Consider the following 26,470-nt stretch of genomic DNA (forward strand, 5'->3'; position numbering starts at 1 on the left):
GGGCAAGACTCTTTCACTTAAAGGATTTCAGTTCCTACATTTCATGTCTTTATGTCTATGTCATAGCTATATAAGAACTGCATATTGTCAGCTGAAACTATATCCAGTCCATCAAGCTAATGAATCTAGTGAGATTCCCAAGTGTAAATCTTATTTTATTGGGAATAATTATTTTGTGTATGTGTAACCCACACACCTTCTGGGTGTGATGTTGTGTCCCATCTAGTGGCACAGAGACCACTTAGAGAGATAAAATGAGTCTGCTCGACAGCGTTAGCTAACAGCCAGTTGGCTTTTAGCTCATGCTGTAGAGGCTCATGCACTAAGCTTCAGAGGTTCCCAATTTGATCCTGCTCGCCGACGACCGGGGTCTGTCGGTGTTACATATGCAGCACTCTTCTTGTTGGATGCAGTTCCTTAAGCAAGAGGGAAATTCTGGCTCTCATGTAAAAATGAGCTAGCAGACTGGACTCTCAGGGAGACAGGGAATGTGTCTTTCGCTAGTTGCTGTTCAGCTTTCTTATTTAATTTACCACATTTTTGTTTTATTATTTGTGCTGGATTTCTGTTATTTGGCCAGAATAAACTTGTGTGCATTGCCATTTAATCATGCAAGTGGTGTTTCCTCTTTATGGTTCTGTATCCTGGCTCGGCGTGTGCTTGGTGCCAAGATGCTATGACTGAAAATACAGAGTAAGCATCTCACGTGGCTAACTGTCACGCTAATGAAATATTCTTCATTGTGCTTCATGCTGAGTCTATGAATTCAAATTTCCTAACTTTTCCCAGGTTTCTAAATCCTGTTGTTCCTTTTTTTAAAGTTCCCCTTTCCTTGAAGTTATTGTGAGTCCTACGGCCTTGTGAGGTATCAAAATAAATGCTATATAACATTGTGTCTTCTTTCCCCATGGAACACACATTCTCTAATCAGCCAGGCATATCTCTTGCATTTATTGTCTGGAATAGGTTTTCAACAGGAGGCGTCATGGTTACACTTTCAAATTCAAGGCAGAACACTACAGATAGCAAAGCCGCCAGTGCTGTCAAGCAGAAAAAAAGTCACACTATTTTGGCTGTGCGGAATCTTAAAAGGAAACTTTGTAGGGTTTTTTTCCGAATTATTAATAAAAGAAATGAAGACTCAACTGAATTTGGCTTTAAGTTTAATATACATATCAAAGGATGCATTAGCAGCTGGCAAGTCTTAGACATCACTCTTTACTGATAGTGTACATGATATTTAATATAAAATTAACCCCTAATGACAATCACCAGTATTTCTGCAAATGATTGTGATATGCCATGGAAAGTACAATTTTTGCTGAACTAGCCTTATAGCTCAGTGGTTAGTACCCTGTATGGATCCAATTAAATTTTGTCTTTTCTCTATAGTCCATGAAGAATATTTCTGCCTCCAGATACTAGCAAGTGCTAAGTCCTGGTTAGTTGAAATATGGCAGACTCTTCAATTATTATAACAAACTTCCATCCCAGACTCTTCAAATGTAGTAATAGTTTCTTTAAAAAACAAGGTATAAAAAGATTTATAGTAAAAAATTTTTAGCAGCATATGCCACAGCCTATCCCGATCTTAGATGCCCTCCAGTAATGATAGTCAGTTCCTTTATATAACTACAAGTGGCTCCTCTCCTCCCTTTTCAGTTCTCTTTTTGATGACTCTAGGGTAGGCTCTCCTTCTGCTGTCATTGGTTAGAAAGATATGCTGGAAGACCTTGTCCATGTTAGTCAAACAGCATTAAGATGTCAGACCATCCAATTTCCCTCTGACTGTTTCTGAAAAGTAGTATTTTATTATCCCGTGCCTTCCCATTACATTCTTCAGTTTAAGCTACCCAGTAGCCACCATTAAAATGAGCTTTTAGCTTTCTACAGGGAAGAAGAAATGGGCATGTTCTCACAAAACCCCAGAAACTGATGAGCAGAAAACACTTTTCAAGCAATACTAATGTCTAGACTTCCATATAGGATATTTATAATGTACCCATTAGCTTGACAGTAAATCCAGTAAACCACAAAACTGTAGGCCTTGGAACAAAGTTACCCGTGTCTGCTCACAACCTCTCTTCCTCCTACCCAGTGTCTTGCAACTTAACAGGGCATAGACCTGGACAAAAGAATATTCAAAATGTGGGAGAAAAGCACAATCTAACATGCTAATTAAAATTAAACTGATTTAATTTTGTTCACTTTCTTGACACTTTGCAAATAATATGAAAACCGTATTTTCCTTTTCAGTTTAAGACTACTTCCATTAATCAGACTACTATTAATAGAAAAAACAGCATGTGCTCTAAAGTGAAAAGTTGAGGAGCCTCTGTTGTACACTTTGACAGACTTTGAAAGTGCTTTTACAGGTCACCTTTTGGTACCTTTTTTAAAATGATCAAACAGTATTAAAAATTACAAAATATTGCAAGGATGCAGACTAAAGAGAGCCCATTCAGGAGAAAAGTGCATTTAGAAATGTTAGTATTAAAAAGGTGTCCTTGGATAGGATCATGCAGATTGCAGAGTTGATGCAGTGGCTTCATGTCATATCAGCATTGAAATCCCTCGTTTCACTGCAACATTTTCTTTAATAAAAAAAATCCTACAATGTTCATTGATAAAAATATAATTTCTCTATTATCAGAAGTCTTCATGCATTTCTGTTAATATCCTTAAGGTAACTCCCTATAGGAAAAATAAAATAAGATCACTTTAATATAAATTAATTACATAATGTTGTGCTGTACAATACTAGGGACCACAGCGACTGCGTTGGGATGTTTTAGCAAAAGGTAGAACATGATGAGAGCGTTTGGAATTTTGGAAAGGAAAAGATTTTTGTTTAGAGTCTATTGTAATATATAGGTTGGTTTTCTGTCTGTGTTGGTTAAAAAGTGTCAGAGATTGGAGTTTGAAACTACAGTGTGTGAATTGTGTGCAATGCTGTAAGACTTACCCTTTCTCTGAGTGCCTAAATCTGACAGTTTTCATATTTTGTTCATATTCTATTGTAGGATGTAAATTAGGATAAGATATTTGCATTTTCTGTTTATTTTAATAAAACGGTGTGCGTACATGTTTGGTTAAATCTTTAATACCGTAACATTTTGAGTTGTGTGTAATTTGAAGCTGCTCTACCCAGCCCTATGTTTATTTGACTATTGCATTGTCTGGCCATGATATGAGAGTCCTGCTGGTGGCAGAGAGAGCAAGTAGGGTGCTGTGTCCAGGAATGCATTATGCATATATGCTATTTTCAGAGAACAGATACCACAGTTGGTAGTATGGCAATAAGTACGCAAGAGGCTCAATACTAAACAATCAGCTCAGTTCTATCAGGGTGCAATCTATCCCCATTAGAAGGCTTTCACTTCAATATTTTTAAAAGTATTTTATCTTAAAAAGGAAAAATGAATGACAAGTACATCCTTGCACAAATTATTGGACAGTATAAATCAAAGTGCACAACTTTAAAAAATAAAAAGGGGGGGGTCTGATTGAAATGAAGTGAATTTTTACATAAAATCCCTCTTAAAAACAAAATGTTTTTAAAAAATAGACAAAACCCAAGTCAAAGTGAGTTACTTCACTTAGTTTGGTGCCATGTTATACACTTGTACCTTACTATTTACAGGATCTGATCCTGCAAACACATAGGCACATGAGTAAAGTTATCAATTTACCTAAGTGGGCTCAGGATCTGGCACTGGATTTTGAATGATTAAATAATTAAAGTAAAAATGTTCCTGGTGGAAGCCCAGAAATAAGCTCTGTGTGTTGTTATAAAATCTGTATGTGAATATCTTTGACCTTTCTAGCTCTGGTTAAAAATTATTAATTTCTATAGTACCTATCACTATATAATTGATAGTCCTTTTTAACTACTGCTTAGGCTCATAAATACCAACCTGAAAATCTCTAATGAAGGTTAAGAAGAAGAAGATAAAACCAAAGGCCACTGTCCATTCGCAGATTGCACTCACAAAATGATAAGTATAATCCTGATGGAAATGAGAAACAAAACATACTTCCATATAAAACACTAAAACAAAATTAACATGGAATGGGAGACAGAAATGGCAAATCAAACAAAAATAGAAATTCTCATTAATGTACATGTAGGGAAATATCAAATCTGTAAATGGCTGGTCTTGCTTACATTTTTGGAATTGCCCTTTCCTTTAGGTTTGGGTAGAGAAAAACGTTTAGCGTAATGCCCATCTTGGAAAAATGTGGAATGTATGAATAACAGCTGCTTGAGTAAAACGTCCCTTCTACTCTTATTTGTCTATTTGTGGCATATAACTAGTTCTATTTGAAAACTCTGAGGATGTCATCTGCAGCAAAAACAAACTCCTGCATTCAATGCTCAAATGTTTTTATTCTAGGATGTTTATTACTTGGACTAGGGTGCTGAATGCTTCTTGTAAGGTGCTGAGAGCCCACGACACCAGTTGACTTCAGCAGGAGTTGAGGGCTCTCAGAAATTTGCAGGATTAGCTCCTTAAAAAGTACTGTAAGAGTGGAGAAAGGAAAACGTATCCAATATTCTATATATCGCATATATACATAACTTGTACCATTATGAAATAGTGAAAAGCATAACAAAACTAGTGACTTCATATGTAACAAACAACCAATAAAAATAAACACATTTCCTTGACAGTATTCAGTTTATAAACTGTGCAATAAATTATAGGTTTCCAGAACATTTTAAGTTATTGCACCTTGATGAAGAGACGTGAACTTTATATAATAAAGTCACTCCATTTCCAGTTAGATCAATATCTCTCTATTTATTTAAAAACCAAAATTTAAAAATTAGCAAAAAAAAAAATTCTCTTTTCCCTTCCCATTCCCAAACCGCTATATTTCAGCAAATATCTGATCCAGACTGAGACTCAGAAGATCTGCCCAGTGCTTTGTTTCCTGAAAGCTAATACAGGTTTAAGCTTTCACAGAGTACTAAATATATAGCCCAGGGATGGCTAAACCATGGCTCGCGAGCTGCATGCAGCGCTTTTACAGTTAAAGTGCAGCTCTCAGAGCCCCCCTTTTGCCCTCCCCCCTCCGCATTCTCCACCTACCAGACTGGGGCGGGGGGGAACTCAGGGCTTCTGCCCTGCCGGGAGGGTGGGTCTTTGGGCTTCAGCGTCGCAGGAGACGCCTGCTGAGCTTGGGGCTTCCGCAGGAGCGGGACTGAAGCCCCAAGCCCTGGCAGACATGCCCCGCTGGGCTGAAGCCCCGAGCCCCAGCAGGCGCATCCTGCAGGGCTGATGCCCCGAGCCGAGCCACGCATGCCTGGCTCTCAAACTTCTGAAGATTATCATATACAGCTCGGAAAGTCAGTACGTTTGGCCACCCCTGCTAGAGGCTTTGCATACTCTATCATTAAATAATATGTATTGCATAATAAAGTGAATAAACTGTAGGGGGAAAATCCTCAGTAGAAGGATATAAAAATAAGTTCACCTTGGCCATAATCATTCCTATTAAATGTTAAATATGAGGGAGACAATGGCCCAAATTCAAGGCATTCATTCAAAGCCACAGAAGTCAATAGAGGTAGGGCTCAAGCAAATGCATGACATTTTAGAGATGGCCATCCATATCACATGTACTGTGCCTGCACCCAGAGTGTTTGGTAAAAGAGCTGTGCTAGAAGCTCTCTTGCAATGGGGCACAAACAGAATGAAAGGGGGGTTTTCTTAAATATGCCAAATGTTTCAATAAAAGGACCCCATCCCATAACACAAACACAGGAGCTAGACATTATTAAAAATATCTAACTTGTGAAGATTCATCTTCTCGGCTGCTTTTCCACTGTTTTGTCTAAGCATATTGCCCAGCTTACCCTTATAAACTTTAGTAACAAGATGCAGGCACTGCATTCTTTTACTTCATTTGTGGAGAAAGTGCTCCCTCCTGTGGTATAGCTTGTCCACAAATCCAACTTTGAGATCCTTCCCAGTCATCACCACAAGTGCTCTAAGATCCTGATCCATTTAAGTTAATGGAAAGACTGCTATTGATTGCAAAAGGCTCTGGATCTGATCCTAAATGCTTAATCAGGGGCAAGGCTTTAATTAGGAATGCTGAAAAAGTACAGTAAAATAAAGACCAGAGCTAAACCATCATCCATAATTCAAACCAAGATATCCTTGAGGGTTGGTGATCAGACTGATTATTTTATTAATTTCATTTTTTGAGGATGTGGTTGCATAAGGAACCACTGAATAATGAAACAAGTCACTTCTAGAGAGGTTTTATCATAAGATTTCTCACTCAATTTTGCATAATCAGATTGTCTGGAACTTTGGGCGCTTACTTAAAATGAAAGTCCAACCCTTTTGAGGTTTCCCCGTCACTGATTTTAAGAAGCCCAGTGTTAACTGTTTTTTCCCTAAATAGGGAAATGCCAGAGGTTTGACAGCTTGTTTATGGTCATACACTATTTAAATTCCTTGTGCTCTTGTCCTTACATGTGCCTAAAAGTACATAGCATCGCGTACCCAAGCTAATAGGCTGCAGGATTAAATTGGTTACCTATTAAGGGTTTACCTTTTCACCTGGAATCCAGTCAACTTTTGTTATGGAAATTAATGATGCACATGCAATCACTGGGGAAAATAATGTAAAGGAAATCATCAAAATTGCTTAATGAATAATAATGTAAATATTTCTATTTATAATGCATCTTCAGTCATTCTCTAAGACTGAAGACACCAAACAACAAGTTACACTGCAGTATTAAATCAGAATATTAAAAAGCCAAGCAAACATAGTATATTTCCACAAAGGGTCTTACAGTGATCAACACAAAAGACACTCTGAATAAATAAGATTAGGGGTCTTTGTAAAGGAGGGACAGTGAGATGAGGCATTCTTATGGACAGGAGAAGAAACCAAAAGTAGACCCTGGCTGTGTGGCTAAGATGTGTAATCATTTGTGTGAACACTGCTTGTCATTTACGGTCCAATCCAAAGCCCACTGAAGTCAATAGAATGATTCTCATTGACTTCAGTGGGCTTTGGTGCTCCCCTATCTGTGGAGTGACACTCTGGTTAGCCTCTAAGAAGGTAGTTCACCAAGTCTCCCAGCCAGAGAATGACCACCGTGGCCATCTAGTTCAGTATAAAGGGGAAATTGTGGGTGCCAAAATGAAGGGGTAGAGTAGGATCCTCATGACCAAGCTTTGATCAACTTTTGGTTTCTAGGGCTATCTGTGGCAGGAGGGAACCTAGTCAGATGATGAGGATGGAGATAGCACTGAAATGAAAAAAAAATCCCCCCAAACATTTTCTAGCCTGATGTTTAATGGTTTCACTCTGGTTCATCTGTCACTGGATTTATTATATGCTTAGTTAATAATACCAACTGACAGATCAACTCAATGAGTTATAAAAACAATGAGGAGTCCTTTTGGCACCTTAGAGACTAACACATTTATTTGGGTATAAGTTTTCGTGGGCTAAAACCCACTTCATCAGATGCATGGAGTGAAAAATACAGTAAGCAGTATATATTATATATCCACCTTAATTGAATTGGCCTCGTTATCACTGACCCCCCCACACTTGGTAAAGCAACTCCCATCTTTTTTTGTCCTGTAATATATATACTGCTTACTGTATTTTTCACTCCATGCATCTGATGAAGTGGGTTTTAGCCCACGAAAGCTTATGCCCAAATAAATTTGTTAGTCTCTAAGATGCCACAAAGACTCCTCGTTGTTTTTGCTGATACAGACTAACATGGCTACCACTCTGAAACCTGTCAATAAGTAGTAGTCCTGTTCACTACAGTTTACTCATCTGAACCAGAAGGATTAAAACAATGATCAACAGAGGTGATTTCTCTTCAAGAGGCTTGGTTGCTGTGACTCATATTTAGCAGCTCGTAGTAAGTTTATACAAGAACACTGTCCTGTCAATTAGGTTGAATGCACCAATAGAGCAGTTGGCGCACAAGTGATCATAACTTTTCTTTATGTAAAATTTAATTTGTTTTATCTGTATAAAATATACATTTTATATACAAGAAAAACATTCTTTTTTCTACAGGAACTTCACAGCAGAGTTCCTTTTCTCACTAATACTGCAACTGTCACAAGCCCAGCAGAATCACGAGACAGTCAGCAATTATACAGATTATGAAATAAGTGAATATTATTTGTCATCTTTGGTCTGTTTTTAGTTTCCACGTGGCATGGCCAGGCAGCATAATAAAATAAACTTCAGTTTTCCCAGAGCAGGATTTCTTACCTGATTTACAAATTAGTATTTCTGACCTCTTCACATACACAAAGCTATTACAAATATTTAAAATATAAAACAATTGAAAGAAACAGGTTGAAGCGAGCAGACAAGTACATAAATATACTTGGTATTATCCAGCATAGTGATGTGAGTCAGTCATGAGTTGCATTTTGAACATTCACCACCATGAGTGAGAGAAGCTGCAAATTTAAGACGTATACTTGACAACAACCAGCGTAGTCCCGTGTTATGCTAACAATTTTCACCACTGTGAGCTGGAGAAGCTGTGAATGTGAGCACCTTAGGTCATAGTCTGCCTTCTGAAACATTTGTATAACTTCAATTGCTGCATACTATTGCTACTCCTGGGGGAATTCTGCGCCACTGTACAAAGCAGAATTTTACAGAAATTAATGTTGTGCGCACAGAATTTCCTTTCCCCCATAGAAATTGGCTGCAATGCTGTTGGCTGCTACTGGGAGCCGCTGGACCCAGCAGAGCCCAGTTAGCACATAGAAGACACTGCCAGGGGGTGGGGGAGGGAGCTAGATGGTTCCCAGCAGCTTCAGTTCCCCACATGCCTTGAGGGAAGGAGATGGTGTTGTGCAGGAAACTCCACACAAGCCTGTGACCCAGCATCAGGCTGTTTCTCCCTCTGGGCTCTGAGGGCCGGGGGGAGGGTAGGAGGATGGGTGTGTGGGCTGGGGCAGACCCATGGCTGGGCTTTGGTGGGAAGGGGTCTGAGTATCTGGGCAAGGGGGTGGCATGGCTGGGCTCTGGGGGATATCTGGGCTGGGGGGGCTTCCGCAGCTGGGCTCTGGGGTGGAGGGGTTGTGGGTTTCTAGTCCCCCCAGCTAGGCTTTGGGAGAGGGAGGGGGAAGAGAAACAGGAACTGGGTTGTCATAGGGGGTTCTTTAACTCTCTACTCCTGGGGGAATTTTTTGTGTGTGTCTGTACTGTTACAGACATACTTGCTGACAGGTATTTTGAAATACATTACCAAACTAATTGAAACTGGTGTGATTAGTGTTATTTTGACAAATAAAATTTGCAGAATTTTAAAGTATTGTGCACAGAATTTTTAATTTTTTGGCACAAAATTCCTCCAGGAGTAAATTATTGCACATACTCTGATGGCAAGGTGGTCTGCCCCTTTAAGGGCCAGGAGGTCTGAGGCTAGCCAATCCTGTTCAATCACACCCCTGTATGCTAATTAATTATATCCTAGCCAGAGGGGGCAGGACTGATTGTTTCAGGCTGTCACTGCCCCCATGTGGGCCTCATAAAGGGCAGAGAATTGTTTGGAGAAAGGGAACCGGAGGGAGTAAGTTAGGTTACTGTGGCTGGTTCTGAAGAAAGGTCTAAGCAGAAGCTGACAACTCCAGGGAAGCAGCCTGGGAGTAAGACCCTGAGAAAGTAAGGGAGGGGCAGGACAGTAGCAGAGGGAGGTTGCCTGCTGACTTCTTGGAGTCAGAGAGTTGGACAAGGAAGGCAGAGGTCTGTGGAAGGACTCTAACTAAAAAGAGCTGGGAGTCCTTTATGTTGGGACTTCAAGTTGAGGATTGTTTTGTTAATAAATGCAGATTCCAAGCAGGGGAGTTAGTGGGCAAAAAGACTGTGTGGATTATTTTTGGGAACTCAATGAGAGGAAATAGAGGCAGAAAGTGCCTACGTAATGGGAACTTATGCATTTCAGTACAGTAACTCCTCACTTAAAGTCGTCCCGCTTAACATTGTTTCATTGTTACGTTGCTGATCAATTAGGGAACATACTCATTTAAAGTTGTGCAATGCTCCACGCTTACGTTGTTTGGCTGCCTGCTTTCTTCACAGCTGGCAGCCTCCCGCCCGCCGGCAGACCTTGCGGATCAGCGCCTTCCCTCTCTGCCCCCCGCCAGTGGCAATCAGCTGGCTTGCGGCAGTTTGGAGACAGGAGGGAGGGGTGAGGACCGAGGACTTGGCGCCCAGACTCCCCTTCCCTCCCCTGCCTCCCGAACGCCACAAGCCAGTTGATTGCCCCGGGCAGGAGGTGGGCGGGAGGGAGAGGGAGCCTGCGCCAAGACCTCGCTCCCCCCTCCCTCCTAAACGCTGCAAGCCAGCTGATTGCCCTGGGTAGGAGGGACTCGGGAGGAACGAGGACTCGGCGCGCCTCCCCCAGTCCTCCCTTGCCTCCTAACGGCGGCAATCAGCTGGCTTGCGGCATTTTGGAGGCAGGAGGGAGGGGGGAGGAGCAAGGATGCAGCGTGTGAAGTAAAGGGGGAGGAGGTGGGGGGGAAAGAGGCAGGGTCAAGGGTGGGGGCTTGGAGGAAGGGGTGGAGTGGGAGGGCTGAGGGTTGAGCCCCCCCACCCCCGTGCTTGCAGAGTAAGGGAAGCTGCCCTGGAACCTAACCCCCCCATTTACATTAATTTTTATGGGGAAATTGGATTTGCTTAACATTGTTTCACTTAAAGTCGCATTTTTCAGGAACATAACTACAACGTTAAGTGAGGAGGTACTGTATTTAGTTCCTCTAGCTAACACTCCGAAGATGGCTAGATCTTTTATACAGGAGGAGACAATACTGGCTAGAACAGGGGTGGGCAAACTTTTTGGCCCGAGGGCCACATCTGGGTGGGAAAATTGCATGCAGGGCTGGGGCAGGGGGTTGGGGTGTGGGAGGGAGTGCGGGGTGTGGGAGGGAGTGCGGGGTGTGGGAAAGGGCTCAGGGCAAAGGGTTGGGGCAGAGGAGGGGTGCCGGGTGTATGAGGGGGCTCAGGGAAGGGAGTTGGGGTGCAGGAAGGGGTGCAAGGTGCAGCAGTGGGCTCAGGGCAGCGGGTTGGGGTGCAGGATTGCGGCAGGGAGTTGGGGTGCAGGAGGTGTTCGGGCTCCGGCCCGGTGCCGCTTACCTGGAGCGGCTCCGGGGTGGCAGCAGTGTGCACCAGTGCCTGCCTGTCCTGACTGCCTGCCTGCCCTGGCCCCGCACCATGCCCAGCCCCACATCCCTGCAGCCCCGAGGGGGGGGCAGAGGGGTCCGCGCACTGCCCTTGCCTGTGGGTACCTCCCCCGAAAACCCCATTGGCCGCGGTTCCCCGTTCCTGCCCAATGGGAGCTGTGGGGGACAGTGCCTGGAGGCATGGGCAGCACATTGAGCCCTCTGCCCACCCCCACCGGGGGCCGCAGGGACGTGATGCCGGCCACTTCTGGGAGCGGCGCAGGGCCCGTAGTGCCACAGGGGTGGCAATCCCGCAGGCCAGATCCAAAGGCCTGAGGGATGGCTGCTTGTCTCTTCAGTCAGAGGGCCAAATGTGGGTAGGCTCCCACCTGCCCTCTTTATTACTTACAGGGTAGTTTGACCTGTATGTAGAGTGTTGGTGGCTGGTTATTATAGGGTTAACTCTTGTACATGAGTGCTGGACTGTGTGTTGTATTTACATTCACTAGCTGTCTCTTAAAATAGATTCCCCTTTGCTTTCTTCCCCACTCCCCAACCAAAAATAAATAAATAAATAAATAGTAGGAAACAAGGGCATAAGACTTAAATACACTACTGACAACTGAGGTGTAGCTTCTAGAAAGATCTGGTAACGGCCATTCATGCTTCTTACAATGCTAACTTGCTAAACATGGTGCTCCATCTGCAATATATGCAGTAGCCTGGTATTTATCCTACTTTATAAGTGGTTTAATGTCAGAGGAAGAACATTTGTGTGTAAAGATACAACAATGTGATACACAAAAAGGATACTGGGAATGACAGCTATGCATGACACTATAGAGATGGCCATCCTGATATAACATGTACAGTGACTGTTCCATTGTGGACATGACTTGAAAGAGATGACAGACTGAAGTGCAATGTAAACAACACCAGAGCCAAAAGCCACAAGAGCTCCTCCATCATGGACGCTGGGAACAGATAACTCCTGGAAAGAGAATCAGCAGAGTGATTATCTGTTGTTATTTGTATTACAGTAGTGCCTAGAAACCAATTGTAAAAATTGGGCCTACAGATCTGTCCTAATTGTGAGCTCAGCTGTGGGAGGTGAGGGAAAGGTTAAGGAATGTGTCAATAACCAATAACAACAGTTGTTGAAGGGAAAAGGAGCAAAAGCGAGACAGACTGAATTTGTATGAACAAAAAGGTTGACTGATATAACTCAAGGACTGTGTTAAAATGTTAACTAGTAAACAAGAGGAATAGAGGACCAGAAATCAATTAACCAAAGCTGGTGTGTTGGAAATTAGGCCTAATTGGTAGAGAAAAAATGAGGAGACTAGCTATTCCACCCATCCCTCCCTTTTTGGGTCCTTAAAGAGACTTTGGGGAGGGAAATTTGGGTACTGAGGTGAGCTTCACCATCTTGGCTCCCGCCCCACCAGTTCCTGGGACATTGGGCCTTCATCATCCTGAGAGATGTCTGACCTGAACCAGGCCAGAGAAAAGGACTCAGACAACACTACCATCTCCACCAGTTCCAGCTAAATCCTAAATACCTCCTGTACAATTTAGTGATTGTGAAAGATGCCACCAGCTTGACGCCACTGGCAAACTGAGTGCTTTTCCCACAAAAGAGGTACCACACAGATGATGCAAGATTGCCTATGCTATTTGCCAACATGCCTTCATTTTATATTTGCGGGACTGGTTTCAGGAGTGATAAGTTCATATTCTCTATACCTAGCCAGTCCTTGGCTTTTCTGCTGCAACTGCCAATGAAATGTTTTGGTGGTGTTTTCCCTCACTGCTGGTAAGAGACTAGAACTGCCAGGTCACTTCAAATCCCCCACTATCAGATGGTCAGTCCGAGAGTGTGCAATATAAAAGCTGGGGGGAGGGTGGTGTGCAGCAGTCCAAACCAGTGACTTTGATGTGAAAATCTCCATATCCCTCTGTCAACCCCCTGAGCTCCTTCCCCTTTCCATGTCATCAGCCATCTTTATTTATGTTGTGATATCCAGCTTATTGAAGATTCTCTCACTCTGAAATATATCTGGAAGTGAAACCTACAGTAAAATAAAGTATATGGACAGTCAAAAGAACTTCTTGGATTCTCTAAATGTATAAACTACATATGTTAAACTATGCCAGATCTATATCACCTCTGTGCCAGAGAAATCCTCTCAGAGCTAGTTAAACCAGTTTTTAAGCTGGTTTCTGCCACCAGAGCAGTGCAAAGCAGCATTAATAGAACACGTCTTCCTTGCTTTTGTTATATCTTCTTTCCCTTCCTGGCATGAAGCCACCTTTCTCCCCTTTTTCTTTCCTATGATGGTGTAATTTTACCCTGTTGTTGTCTTCAATATCTGCTCCCCCCCGCCGCCCGCTTCTCTTTTGCTTCACTCCTTCTACACCCCCCTTGTTGTGTTTTATTCTGTTCAGATTTTTATACTATGTCCATTACTGTGCTATCTAAATGGCTCCTCCTCTCTATTTTCCTCCCCCCCCCATGCTATCTATATAAGAAAACAGGGTCTCATAATTGAAAGTGTTAGACAAGCTTAACTACACGTGTTGATACCAGCACCACTGTTCTCTTCTTTTCTAACTTATTTCTTGGACCGTCTCTGCCTCTCACCCTAGCCTCCATACATGCCAAAAAAGGGCTCAGAAAATTTACCAGATACCTAATAGCTAGGGGACTAAGCCTAGTGGCCAAAGATATGGGGGAACCTCCTTTGTCCAGGGGCAATGGCTAAGAGGCACAATCAGACCCATAGATGTAAGATTTTTGCTTTACCTAACTCATGCTCTGAGGAGTTTCTCCTTTAATGGTCAGTTGCTCCTTAACACCATCCCACCAACTGTATTTCACTTCTGTATTTTAAAATACTGTATGATTAAAAATAGAGAATAAACACCTGATTCACCTCTGTTCACCTTCCCAGAAGTTCTTTTGCTTTTAGGAAACATTGCTAGCTATCTTCCGCCCACACTTTCCTGCTGTTTTGCTGAGCATTCAGGAGCAATACCATTACAATTATACTCTCCATCCTGCCTTCCCCAGTACCAAAATGACAAAAAAACTTTCCTTACAACTAATTTTGATGATTAAAAATTAACAATAGAGCTCACAAGATTTGGGTAGATAAAAGCAAATTATAAAATTCACAGCATGTGTGAAATTGAAATGTTTTCACAAGCTCAGAGGTGAATTGAAAAAATACTATTTCTTTGGTTATCTTTTTCACAGTGCAAATATTTGTAATAAAAACTAATATAAAGTGAGCCCTGTGCACTTTGTATTCTGTGTTGTAACTGAAATTGGTATATTTGAAAATGTAGGAAAACATCCAAAAATATTTATATTTAAATTGGTATTCCATTATTGTTTAACAGTGCAAGTGAAACTGCAATTAATCATGACTAATTTTTTTAATCTCGTGATTTTTTTAATCATTTGACAGCCCTCATTAAGAGATGAGTAGGTAAAACAGGCATGATCAAATGAAAATCAAAATTAGTGATGTGACTGGGCTCCCTCTCTGAGTTTTATGTCAAAGTTGTTTTCCTGATTCTACTAAACTATTTTTCATTCCTGCTTCATCTTTTCCTGGTTGGAGTTGGTTTTGGTTTCTGGGGGAAGATGTTTTTATTATGCATCACCACCAGATGGTCCAACCAGTGCAACAGGGATTTGTTTGCTACCGATAGAACAAATCAATAATAGCAGGGATTATTTTTAAGATGCAAAGCATGATTTATATGATTTAATTTCTACAGTGTGTAAACCTTTCGTTACAAAATATTGCCTGAAGGTAATATTAACAGTGCTGGACACTGCACTGGAGACTTTTTAGCCTGAAACATCCAATGTTTACTACTTGCAAAACTGTATTCCTCCGTTTTTGAAACCATCCATGGATTTGCTAACTCACAGGCCTTATCTCTCTTCTCTCCTCAGCTCTCTCTGGTTGACTATTACTGTTCTTCTCTGTTCCTTCCCTATACACAATTGTACATTGTTAGATTACTATACAAGCACAATACTGTGTACAAAACAAAATGTGCCTATATTGTGGCCTAACAATGTATGACTGAGCTTGTTATCAGAAAGTCACATAACAAACATGGCAGAATAAAAAGATGGGTCTATAGCCTCTCCATTCCAACAAAAAATATGTTTCTGTCTTCGTGTCTCATTAAAATGGTTTCCTCCGCTCCAAATGAGAAATCTTCTACCCTTAGTATATAAAACCCTACAGTATATGTGATCACATTAAGTCACGTGAGGAAACTGGCAAACAATTAATTATTAATGCATTCTATACTTAGTAAATGGCTTGAAACAGATTAATTCTACTAAGAATGAACTTTACTATACAAGGACAATCATAATAATAAATGAAAGTTCAAATATCCAGATTTCAGAGATGAAATCAAAGCTGGTAAACTGTGCAAAATGCTGTAAATTATTTAAACATACTGTTTGGCTCTGGCTTTTGGCAAATTATTGATAAAGTACAGCAGGCTACATGACATATCAAGGAAGATTAAAGAAATATTTCATAACATCCCACAGTTTTTTCCCCTCAAGGGACATAATCAACTGATTTTATACTAGGTTTGCAGAAGCCCTAACACAGGAACTTTGCAATGATTGCAAAACACTTGGTTTGGATGGCCTTTTGCACCTCTTGCAGGAGTTTATATTGTTGTGTAGAATGCCTTTCTCAAGCTAGAAAAGAATTGGGGAAAATGGTGGAATTTAGATGTTTTTTACATTAGTTACTTTCTGAAGAGTTCCCATGCAATTCTGTGTATTCCTTTCCTTGTCCAGCACAGAGAAGGAAAGTGAGGCAATAATGAAACTTTGCTTGCTGTCTCATTTTCATCTAGTTAAGAAGTAACTTTCAGAGAGGTAACATGGTCTTGTGATTAAGATATTGGCGTGGGTCCCAGAAGATCAGGGTTCAATTTCCAGCACTCCAACAGATTTCCTGTGTGACCTTCAATAAAACCACTTAATATCTCTTTTCTCTTGTCTGCAAAATGGGGATGATACTTCCTTTGCCTGTCTTGTCTCTTCAGACTGTAAGCTGTTTGAGGCAGGGACCTGTATCTTATTATATGTTTGTACAACATGAAGCACGATGGGGCCCTGACTGGTTTGTATTGCAGTACAAATAGTAAAATAAGGAATGTCAGAATCAGTGAGAACTCGTCTTATGCTTTCTGAGAAGATCCCAAAACCTTATTAAGAAACTTTTAAGAAAGAACAAAAGAGTTGGAGAGAGAAAGTTAAAATAAAAAATAGATGATAAAAGAGATAATGGGCAGAGATCAAAATGTTTCTTTCTGATCTCTGGTCACGGACCAGGGCTAGGAGAAGTTTATTATTGTGTTTTTCAAATAAAATATTTCTAGACCTTCTGTATTGCAAGATTTCAAACCTCACATTCATGTCATTCTGCTTACTATCTTACTCTTTTCTCTTCATTGCAGTATTTGGAGCTCTTGATTTTGCACTGATATTGCCAACTCTGCTCCTGTAACACTTCTTGTGTCTGGTCTAGTGGTTCTCGCTCTCTGCTCTGTCTCCACAGCATGTATTGAGAGAAAGAGGAGGAGGGGACCACCAGGAGCAGAGCTGGCATCTTAGGAGCATGAAGAGTGCTACCAGCAAATGGGCAATGGCAAAGGGAGGGGCTATTTCTGGTTCAAGATGCCTCAAAAATATTTGTAGTTAAAATGTTTGAGGAGTAATGGTATTGAGAGAGGTGAAGCAGGACAATACAGAAAGCAAGCATGGGACGCATATTAGGAGGTAAGGGATATTAGAACCTCACAGTGTCCATTGGGCCCAAAAGTTCTCTTAGTAGAACAGCCAGTCTCCCTCCCTGCTAATCAGCACTCCTAAAATTTGCCCTCACCTCTGCAATGTTCCCACTGTCTACCAGCCTGGAAAGCATAAGAAATCCTTAGTTTTCAGCCCAAATTGGAGTCTGCTGCATCCTGCATGGTATCAGTTGACAGATAAGAAGCTGACTAGCTGCACATCAAGCTCAAAATATACTTTTACTTGGTCTCTAAACGGATGGTGTGTGTTCTGTTGCTCTATGAGAACACTAATTACCCAATGTGGTCAAGTATCTTTAAGATCAGGAAGTGGGCTGCTTTCTTTTTAAAAGAAAGAGAAGTGGACAAAGACATGGAATTAGTAAATTATCCTAGTCATTTGCTTATAATTTTACAGTGTAAACTGTAATGGCTTGCAACATAAAAAACAAAATATTTCCACTCAAGTGTTCTTAGAACAAGACTTACTTTCTCAGGCAGTGGGAAGATGCAAATTGCACATACACACAAACTTCAGCCTAGCTCACAACCCATTACTTCTTACAGTTGCAAAATTTCTGTGCTCTGGGGCACATCTACCTTCACATATCCTTCTAAACCGCATGGCCTTCTATGTTCTTATGCGCCCTGACTCAGCAAAGTACGTAAACACATGCTTAAGTCCATCCTCATTCAAAAAAGGAAGGTACTATCACTTGTGCCTAACTTTAAGCATATAAGCCAGGGGTCGGCAACCTTTCAGAAGGGGTGTGCCGAGTCTTCATTTATTTATTCTAATTTAAGGTTTCGCATGCCAGTAATACATTTTAACCTTTTTAGAAGGTCTCTTTCTGTAAGTCAATAATATATAACTAAACTATTGTTGTATATAAAGTAAATAAGGTTTTTAAAATGTTTAAAAAGCTTCATTTAAAATTAAATTAAAATGCAGAGCCCCCGGACCGGTGGCCAGGACCCGGGCAGTGTGAGTGCCACGGAAAATCAGCTCGCGTGCCGCCTTCGGCACACGTGCCATAGGTTGCCTACCCCTGATATAAGCAGTCCCAGCTTTTGCTGGTATATACTGAATCTCCAATAGGAGGGGTTTGCCAATAAAGCTAGGGTAGACAAGACCTAGGCCTGGTCTATACTACCCGCCTGAATCGGCGGGTAGAAATCGACCTCTCGGGGATCGATTTATCGCGTCCCATCGGGACGCGACAATCGATCCCCGAATCGGCGCTCTAACTCCACCAGCGGAGGTGGTAGTAAGCGCCGCCGACAAAAAGCGGCAGAAGTCGATTTTGCCGCCGTCCTCACAACGGGGTAAGTCGGCTGTAATACGTCGAATTCAGCTACGCTATTCAAGTAGCTGAATTTGCGTATCTTAAATCGACTCCCCGCTGTAGTGTAGATGTACCCATAATTTGTTTTGCCCTCCACTCCAAACCTGAAAGGCTTAACAGATCACTTGTTCCACTGGAGTGATAACTTGCAGACTGGTGCTATTAACCTCTCTTTATCTGTTAATAAGGCTATGCTATACTAGAGAAGGTTTTGCCAGTATATCTATACCAGCAAATCTGCCTGGTGTAACTTATATCAGCAAAGGAGTGCTGATAGAAGAATAATAGAATAAGCTAAACAGGTAAAAGCACTTTTATGCCAGTCTAACTATGTCTACACTAGAGCTTTTGTTGGAATAGAAATGTCACCAAAAATCACACCCTTAATCGATACTGCTACACAGGCAAAAGTTTCTAGTGTAGACCTGGCCTTAAGAGAGTTAGGAGCCAAATATTTCCTTTGGAAGACTAGTGGAACAGATGGAAGTAAAAAAGGACACTGTTTCTCATGTTGTTAATTTACCAATCCATAAATACAGCATTAACCATTTAGATCTATAATTTTTTATGGTTAAAATTTTAAAATTAGATTTGTGATTAAAATTGGACCATACCTGAAAATTTGCAACAATGCCCATTCCAATACAGCCCAGAAATCCAATACATAATGCAATTAAGTTACATGAAGGACTCATAAAATTTGATGATTCATTTTGCTTCTCTATTATTAAATATCTGATGTACATTGTAGCTGCACCTAAAAACAGAAAAAAAACCACCCAAAACGTTTATTTCATTTATCATGCAATTATGTTATACTTTTTCATTTTCTTTGGTGAAATTACATATACATTTACAAAATTAACTTAAAACCACTATCCACTGAATTATATCTTCTCTAATTCTACTGTGATGGGAGTGGGAATGGGGACTAAAAAGTAGTAAGTTCTACATGTATTATTTTCAGATGACATTTTGAAGGGGTCTCCTCAATACTATTTTCCCCAGGTGTCCCCATAAATCACTTTGGGACAATTTAGGAAACAGGGTCATTTCAGTCCCATTACAATTTGGATTTTAGAGAGCAGAGAATGTTGACAACCATGTAGCCCATGTCAGGATAGGTTATGACAGGGAGACGAGCACTAAGTTGGAAGATGGACAGTTTATTAGTCTTTAGTCTGCCCTGATAGATCTCTATATTCCAGAACTACATCTGTTAATGACCAGCATATAGTTTCTTTGTTGGATGTAAGTAATAGGAAAAAAAGTGCATTCAACTATGTTATCTGAAATTGTTCTCAACGCTTGGGGCCCAATTCTGACTAGCCCTTGCCATAAGAACCCTCCAAACTAGTGTATACGGATATTTTTTGCCAAAATATCACTCAGTCTTTAGGCTCTGATACTCAATCTATAGGCCCTAATACTCAATTAATTCCTATCAAGGACCTATTTACATATGAAAATTGACTACATCAGCGAATTGCATTATAACAGGATGGGGTCAATATGTTGTAAATCAGGCCCTGTAAAGAACAACATTATAACACAGTTCATAACTCAGGTCCTGTCTACATAGGGAAGAACAAATCATACAGCGTTATACACAATTTCCCCAACACAGTAAACTTGCCTATGCAGATAGGTCCTTAGAGGAGATATAACTGGAGAAGGAGGTTGTGTATAGAGACCATTTTGGGGTTGGGGAGCATATATGCATAAATATGCAGGCCCAGATTCCCCAGTCCATCAGATGAGAGGAGAGTGCACAGTCAGTTGCAGTTCTTTGATTCAGGACCGCCTGGCCCCCCCGCAAGATTCCTGATGGACAGGGTGGATTGATTTAAATCAAAGCAATTTAAATCACTGATTTTGATCATGATTTTAATCAGCAAGCAGGAAACCTGAATTCAAATAATCAATTTTAATTGTGTTTTGCATGTGTAGTTTTTAGTTAATTTTCTAAGACAGACTGATTCAAATTGGTGGTAACCACTGAAACATGTCGATTTACAACTAAATATAGCCTTTATACTAAATTGGTTCTTCTTTTTGCCCACCAAGAGGATACATTATATCTATACATATTTATTTAAGTAATTACACAGCTTAACTTACATTTATTCAGATTCTTATTTTTTACATTTATTATGTTAGAAAATAGTGAATGGTGCATTTCTTACTTACTAGATGACTAATTTTTACTTTTGATTTGTGTCAATCTATTTGAATGGATATTCAAATTCAATTAAAAGTACACAAAACCAGCATTTTTAAAATGTGCTGGTTCCTGGCCAATGGGAGCTGTGGAGCCCCGTGGCTGACCCTATGCATAGAAGCCGGAGGGGGGACATGCCGCTGTTTCTGGGAGCTGCGCGGAACCCCCAGCTGGAGTGCCAGAGTGGGGCAAGCCCCAGCCTGGAGCACCAGAACAGGGCAAGCCCCCGCTGGAGTGCCAGAGCAGGGTAAGCCCCAAACCCTGCTCCCTGGCAGGAGCTCGAGGGCCGGATTCAAACGTCTGAAGGGCCGGATGTGGTGCCAGGGCCGTAGTTTGCCCACCCCTGCTTTATACTCACTGACCCCTAAGTCGCACTCTGCAGTTCCCTCTATGGTGTTCTGGAGTAGGCTCCCTGCAGTATTTTGTGGGGACTGGAATAGGGGCAACCTGCTTCTGTTATTCATCCTACTTCTAGATCCAGGTTCTCTGATATTCAGACAGAATTTGGCCCTAGATATGCTCAGACCAAATACCCCATACATACCTAAAAATGCTGAAATATTAATCATAAACCCAAAGATGCCACTTTCTGGAGGTTTTGTTCCTGTGTCACTAAAACAAGAAGAACAAGCTTGTAAGATTGAAGTCCTAAATTATACTACAATTCCCTGAAATAAATGTCATTTGTATGAGGTTTTATTTTAAGAAGACAGACATTTAAACAAGGAAATATAATGTCCTCTGTTGCTTGTCTAAGGCTTTACTGGTTGAATTGAATGTTTATTTTTGGGTGAAAAAACTGTTATCTTACCATAGAACACAGTCTCTGGGCTATATCCCTCCCCCAATCCAACACTCAGACAGAGCTGTGATGACCTGGAGTTACACAACAGGTATCTATGAACGGCAACTAGTTAGAAGGACATTGGTGAACTTTACGGAGGATGGCACTGTCAATGCCATTTTATATGTCAACTGCCAGCTAAGCTAGTACTGTAGTTAAGACAATGTCAATCGACAGTATGCAGGCTTGTGGGAACATATGGTTCTGTGTTGGACTGTTGGATCCTACAGATAGTTCTGCTATCAAAGGACAGAATTGTACTCTGATTCACACCCCAGCCCCCAATTCCAGTATCCTGCTCTCTCTACTTGTGTGGATCTGCTTTTGACTGATAAAAGGACGGAGCAGCTACATTAAAATGCTAGAGCTGCAGGGCCCCAATTCTCCTTTCATTTACATAATATAAATCAGGACTAACTCCATTTAAATCAATTATATTATATGAATGTAAAACTGCTGTAAAGTGAAAGGAGAATCAAGACTACAGTGCACTGTTAACGTTCAAACCTGCAAGTGGTTCAAAACATAAGCTCTGCAATTTCCCCTCCTTAGCTTGCTATTATGTTTAGTAAAACAATTTTATTAGAGGCACTTTAGTAAGGTAGTCTCTGCTATATCCACACAAGTCTTCTCTTCAGGAATACATGGATGCTGGAACTAGGGGTGCTGCCACATCCCGTGGCTTGAAGTGGTTTTCACCATATAGATGGTTCAGTTTGGTTCAATGGCTCTCAGCACCCTCACTATAAAAATCATTGTCATTTAATGGCCAAAATGTCAAGCTTCTTGCTAAAATTCCAGGAATAAATAAATGTAGGTCTTACAGTATACACATAATTATACTATACTAAACAATATACACTGTAATAATCCTTGCTGGTACTGCACATTGACCAAGCAGCTCACTTTAGTGATGTGTACCCACTGCTCTCCTTCTACCTTGCTTACTGGTTATCTTCTTGAAAGGAGCCCCCAATTCACCTACTCAGTAATTTTGGGAAGCCTTCATTCTTGTAACCACTGATGTGACAAACAATTCCTTATTTTAACATGATAGAAAGAAAAGGGGTCAAACACTCAGAAAACTAATATAGAATATTTAATTGTACTTAGATTCCTTCTATTCTGCCACTTCCATTTATTTACAACCAAATTTTCAAAAATAGCCACGGACTTGGCTGCTTCAAGGTTTTTGACTGCCCAGCTTGGTTCAATTTTCATAAGTTCTGAGCATCTGTAGCTCTCAATGACTTCAACTGAAACTGTGGGTGCTCAACACCACTCTCTCAAATCAGGCATCCAAAAAAACCAAGGCACCCCAAGTCAGTGGCCGTTTTTAAAAAAAGTTTGGCCATCTTGTTTACTTCAAGTAGGAAGACTGGAAACAGACCTTCAAAATTAAATCGGAGAATTGCAATCTCCCTCTGCCCCCAAAAGGTTGATGTGCATAGTCTGTCTATCACTTCCGTGCAAATTAGGCTAGCTGGTTAAGAATGGCAAGAAACTAGATGGATACATTGAAGATAGTGATATGAGTCCTTTTCTTTGTGAAGTTGTTGAAACTACACAGTTGAGACAGTATTTGGTCCTGCCATGCGGGCAGGGGACTGGACTCGATGACCTCTCGAGGTCCCTTCCAGTCCTAGAATCTATGAATCTAATACTGAAAACATCCATACTGACTCCCAGCACATATGGATAAAAATTCTAATAGGGTTCAGAGAGCAATAGCTTGGGACACTCCAGCATTTAATCAATGTCTTAGAGTTTCTACAGCCTCTCAGGACAACGTTAAGATTTTCTATTCATCTTATCTTCTAGTTATTATGGTTGTTAAAGACTTGCTACAGCACATACTTTTTAATAATCACACATTCTTTACCTGACAGCGAACCTGGTAAAAACAAAAAAGTTGCCTTAATTTCCCATTTAATGGCGTAGGTGTATTTGAATGCCATCCTTAATCTTTGTTTTAATTATCAGGGCCTTTTTAACCTTGCATTTTTTATATTTTCCTCATGAGCCTGGAGCAGTTTTAAAAAACGGCAGAAGAATTACTTCCAAAGTAAGCCACTTGAGACAATTCTGAAGTACTTCTGCAAATTAGAAACTGCTCTATGCAACCCAAGTACTGAACCATGGTTACTTCAAAGCCTTTGAAGAGCTTCAGGTGAGAAGGGAATGGAATCTGCACACGTGAAGTATGCAGTCATTTGAAATTCTGGGAACACTTCACATTTTAAGAGCAGTCCAAATAATTTTAAATTGTACTGAGCTCCATTAATTATTGAATTAAAGCTGTCAAACTAAATTGTATAGAGTTCTACAGTTTCAAGGAAACTCAGTGCTGTGTATATTCAAATATGTACAGTATTTAAAAATGATTGTTTTTTCAGACCACAAATATCATAGGCACATCTACAATGTAACCATAAGGTACAGTAATGGATTTTCAGGGACAAAATCATTGTAATTCTATACTTTTCACTATAAAGAATAAATTAACATGAAATGAAAACTTAAAATGCATAACTGATGTCTTCAGTATCACTACTGTAGATATTTTACAGAAATGATTTGCTTTGCCTGTAGTTGAGAAAGGTTTAAAATGAAATTACATTCATCATATAGAAATTTTTAAATGGAAAAAAACACATAGCGCATATGAAACAAAATCTGCTATTAATTTAATTTACAATAATGTACAGGTAAGGGTAACCCACGTGGATAACATGAGGGAATTAGGAAGAAGTGATAATATTAATGTTTAAGATTGCCACTCAGAACTCTGCTGAATCAAATATTATTTTGAAGTGTATGGAGGGGAAAGAGAATGAATATTTAAGATCCAAAATATTTACACTCACTGTCAGAAAATACCTTATATACCTATTATAGAGTCAAATTCTTCTGCTTCAAAATGAAATCCCAACATTTATCATCACAAGGAACTATGACATTCATTGATCGAAAAAGTACCAGCTTGCAGAAAATATCCTTAGGAATCTGACATTGAGTATTCAAACCACCAAGTTAAAAATGAGCCAGAAAATTCAACCCACTACATCCTACTAGGTGACTTCAAGCTTTTTGTAAAGATCAGTTTAGATTCTGAGCAGCATAAAGGAAAGGACTCACCATCCATACTACATCCACTCCCCATTTTAGGTTCTGTATATGATAGACGGTGAAGTTTCCTACCAAGAACTGTGTTTAAGCAGTTTGCTAGAAAGATATTAATATAGATGTCCTAGCCAGTGTAGACATGTCCTATGTCTTCGCATGATATCTGTTACATCATAAAGAAATACAACTGAAATAGCTATGAGTGGACATATATTGGGTATTTATAAAATAAAAATTATTATAACTGAAAACTTGTACTCAAACCTGATTATATCCTGCTCCTTTGTCTAACTGAAACTCTTTCTAGAGAACTAGTTCATTTTTTAATATCCAGTAAATGAGCCAAGACTGCATATTGCACAACTGAAATATCTTGCAACATTCTTCTCCTTTCACTTTAATCATGCTAACTTATGGCTGAATCCCATGATTCAGCTATCTCTTAAACTAAAGGAATGAACCAAGTACTGAACAGTATAAAAATGTGTTACAGCTACTAGGCAAAAATCACCATATCATCCTGAAGAGCACAGAATGCTGAATCAGCCTTCTATCAAAATCAGTTGAGTTCAGAACTATTACAAAATTGTATGCCAAATTTTGCTGCATATCCTGTTCCACCAATGCAATTCTATGCTGCTCTGAAATGATAGGGCATATTTTCGTCTCTTCATCCACTCATTCAGAAACTATGGCTGTACAAATGCTAGCAGACCTGGGGCCAAATTTGTCTAATGGTGTATGTGACAAAGGTCTTAGAGGTGACCTGCAAAGGATTTCAAATAAATTAAGCTTGTGTCCTTCCCCCCACCCCCACTTCTTACTGATGAATAAAGAGGGTCTGAAGTGTTTTTAATTTAATTTATTTTCCTGATTATTTATTTATTTAAAATCTTAGCCATATCAAGATTATAAAGTCTGATCTTCCCTAGTTTTATTGGAAGATCTCCTAGGAGACGGAAGGATATTTAATGTGAGACCTTAACACCTTTATTGAAGGGTAAAGGTGTTGAATCTATAACCTAGGCCTAATCTCCATACAGTTCTTGTACTGATATAACTGTGTCAGTTAGGAGTGTGATTTCTTTTTTAAACCAAAAGGTATACCAGCACAATGCCTATTGTGGATACAGTAACACCAGTTTAAAGGTGCTTTAAGTTTAAATTGGTATATCTTATTTTCCTTCCTATGGTAGGGGAGAGCTATACTAGAATAAACACCTTTACATAAGTAATACTGTGTCCAAACTAGGGGGGGGTTGTACTGCTTTAGCTATACTGGTATAGTTTACCCCTGGGGGAATTCTGCACCACTGCGCAATGCAGAATTTTGCAGAAACTAACGTGCGCACAAAATTTCCTTTCCCCCACAGAAATGGGCTGCAGTGCTGCTGGCCGCCACTAGGGGCAACTGGACTTGGCAGAGCCCAGCTTGCACATAGAAAACCTTGCCAGGGGAGGGAGAGGGAGCTAGAGCAGTGGTGGGCAATCTGCAGGCCGCACATGGCTCATCAGGGTAATCCGCTGGCGGGCCGCCAGACCATTTGCTTACATTTGCACTGCCACCCGCAGCTCCCAGTGGCCGCAGGTTGCCTGCCACTGAGCTAGAGGATTCCTGGCAGCTGCAGTTCCCAGCATGCCTGGAGGGAAGGAGAGGGTGGCACGCAGGAAACTCCATGCAAGACTGGGACCGAGCATCAGGCTGTTTCTCCCTCTGGATCCCTGGTGGGGAAGAGGGTGTGTGTGGGGAAGAGGGTGTGTGTGGGGAAGAGGGTGTGTGTATCTGCGTTGGGGGGCCCCGTGGTTGGGCTCTGGGGAGGAGGAGTTGTGGATGTCTGCCCCCCAGCTTGGGGGTAGGGGTAGAGGGCAGAGAAACAGGAACGGGGTTGTATAGGAGGTTCTTTAACTC

At 40.8% G+C, this 26,470-nt stretch overlaps 1 protein-coding gene across 1 annotated transcript in view; it reads right to left on the minus strand.

Moving 5' to 3' along the window:
• Window positions 1-964: 964 nt before the first annotated feature.
• The window catches only part of DRAM1 (DNA damage regulated autophagy modulator 1), a 30,042-nt gene continuing 4,536 nt past the window's right edge, over window positions 965-26,470 (minus strand). The window contains exons 2-7 of the mRNA XM_034778835.1: window positions 21,136-21,203; window positions 18,985-19,127; window positions 11,994-12,171; window positions 6,571-6,629; window positions 3,918-4,010; window positions 965-2,694 (exon numbers count right to left, since the gene is read on the minus strand). Of these exons, the coding sequence (XP_034634726.1) occupies window positions 2,650-2,694; window positions 3,918-4,010; window positions 6,571-6,629; window positions 11,994-12,171; window positions 18,985-19,127; window positions 21,136-21,203 (586 nt within the window). The 3' untranslated portion in view covers window positions 965-2,649. The remainder of the gene's footprint in view (window positions 2,695-3,917; window positions 4,011-6,570; window positions 6,630-11,993; window positions 12,172-18,984; window positions 19,128-21,135; window positions 21,204-26,470) is intronic.

Source organism: Trachemys scripta, chromosome 1 (genome assembly GCF_013100865.1).
Source record: "Trachemys scripta elegans isolate TJP31775 chromosome 1, CAS_Tse_1.0, whole genome shotgun sequence".
Classification (NCBI taxonomy): domain Eukaryota; kingdom Metazoa; phylum Chordata; order Testudines; family Emydidae; genus Trachemys; species Trachemys scripta.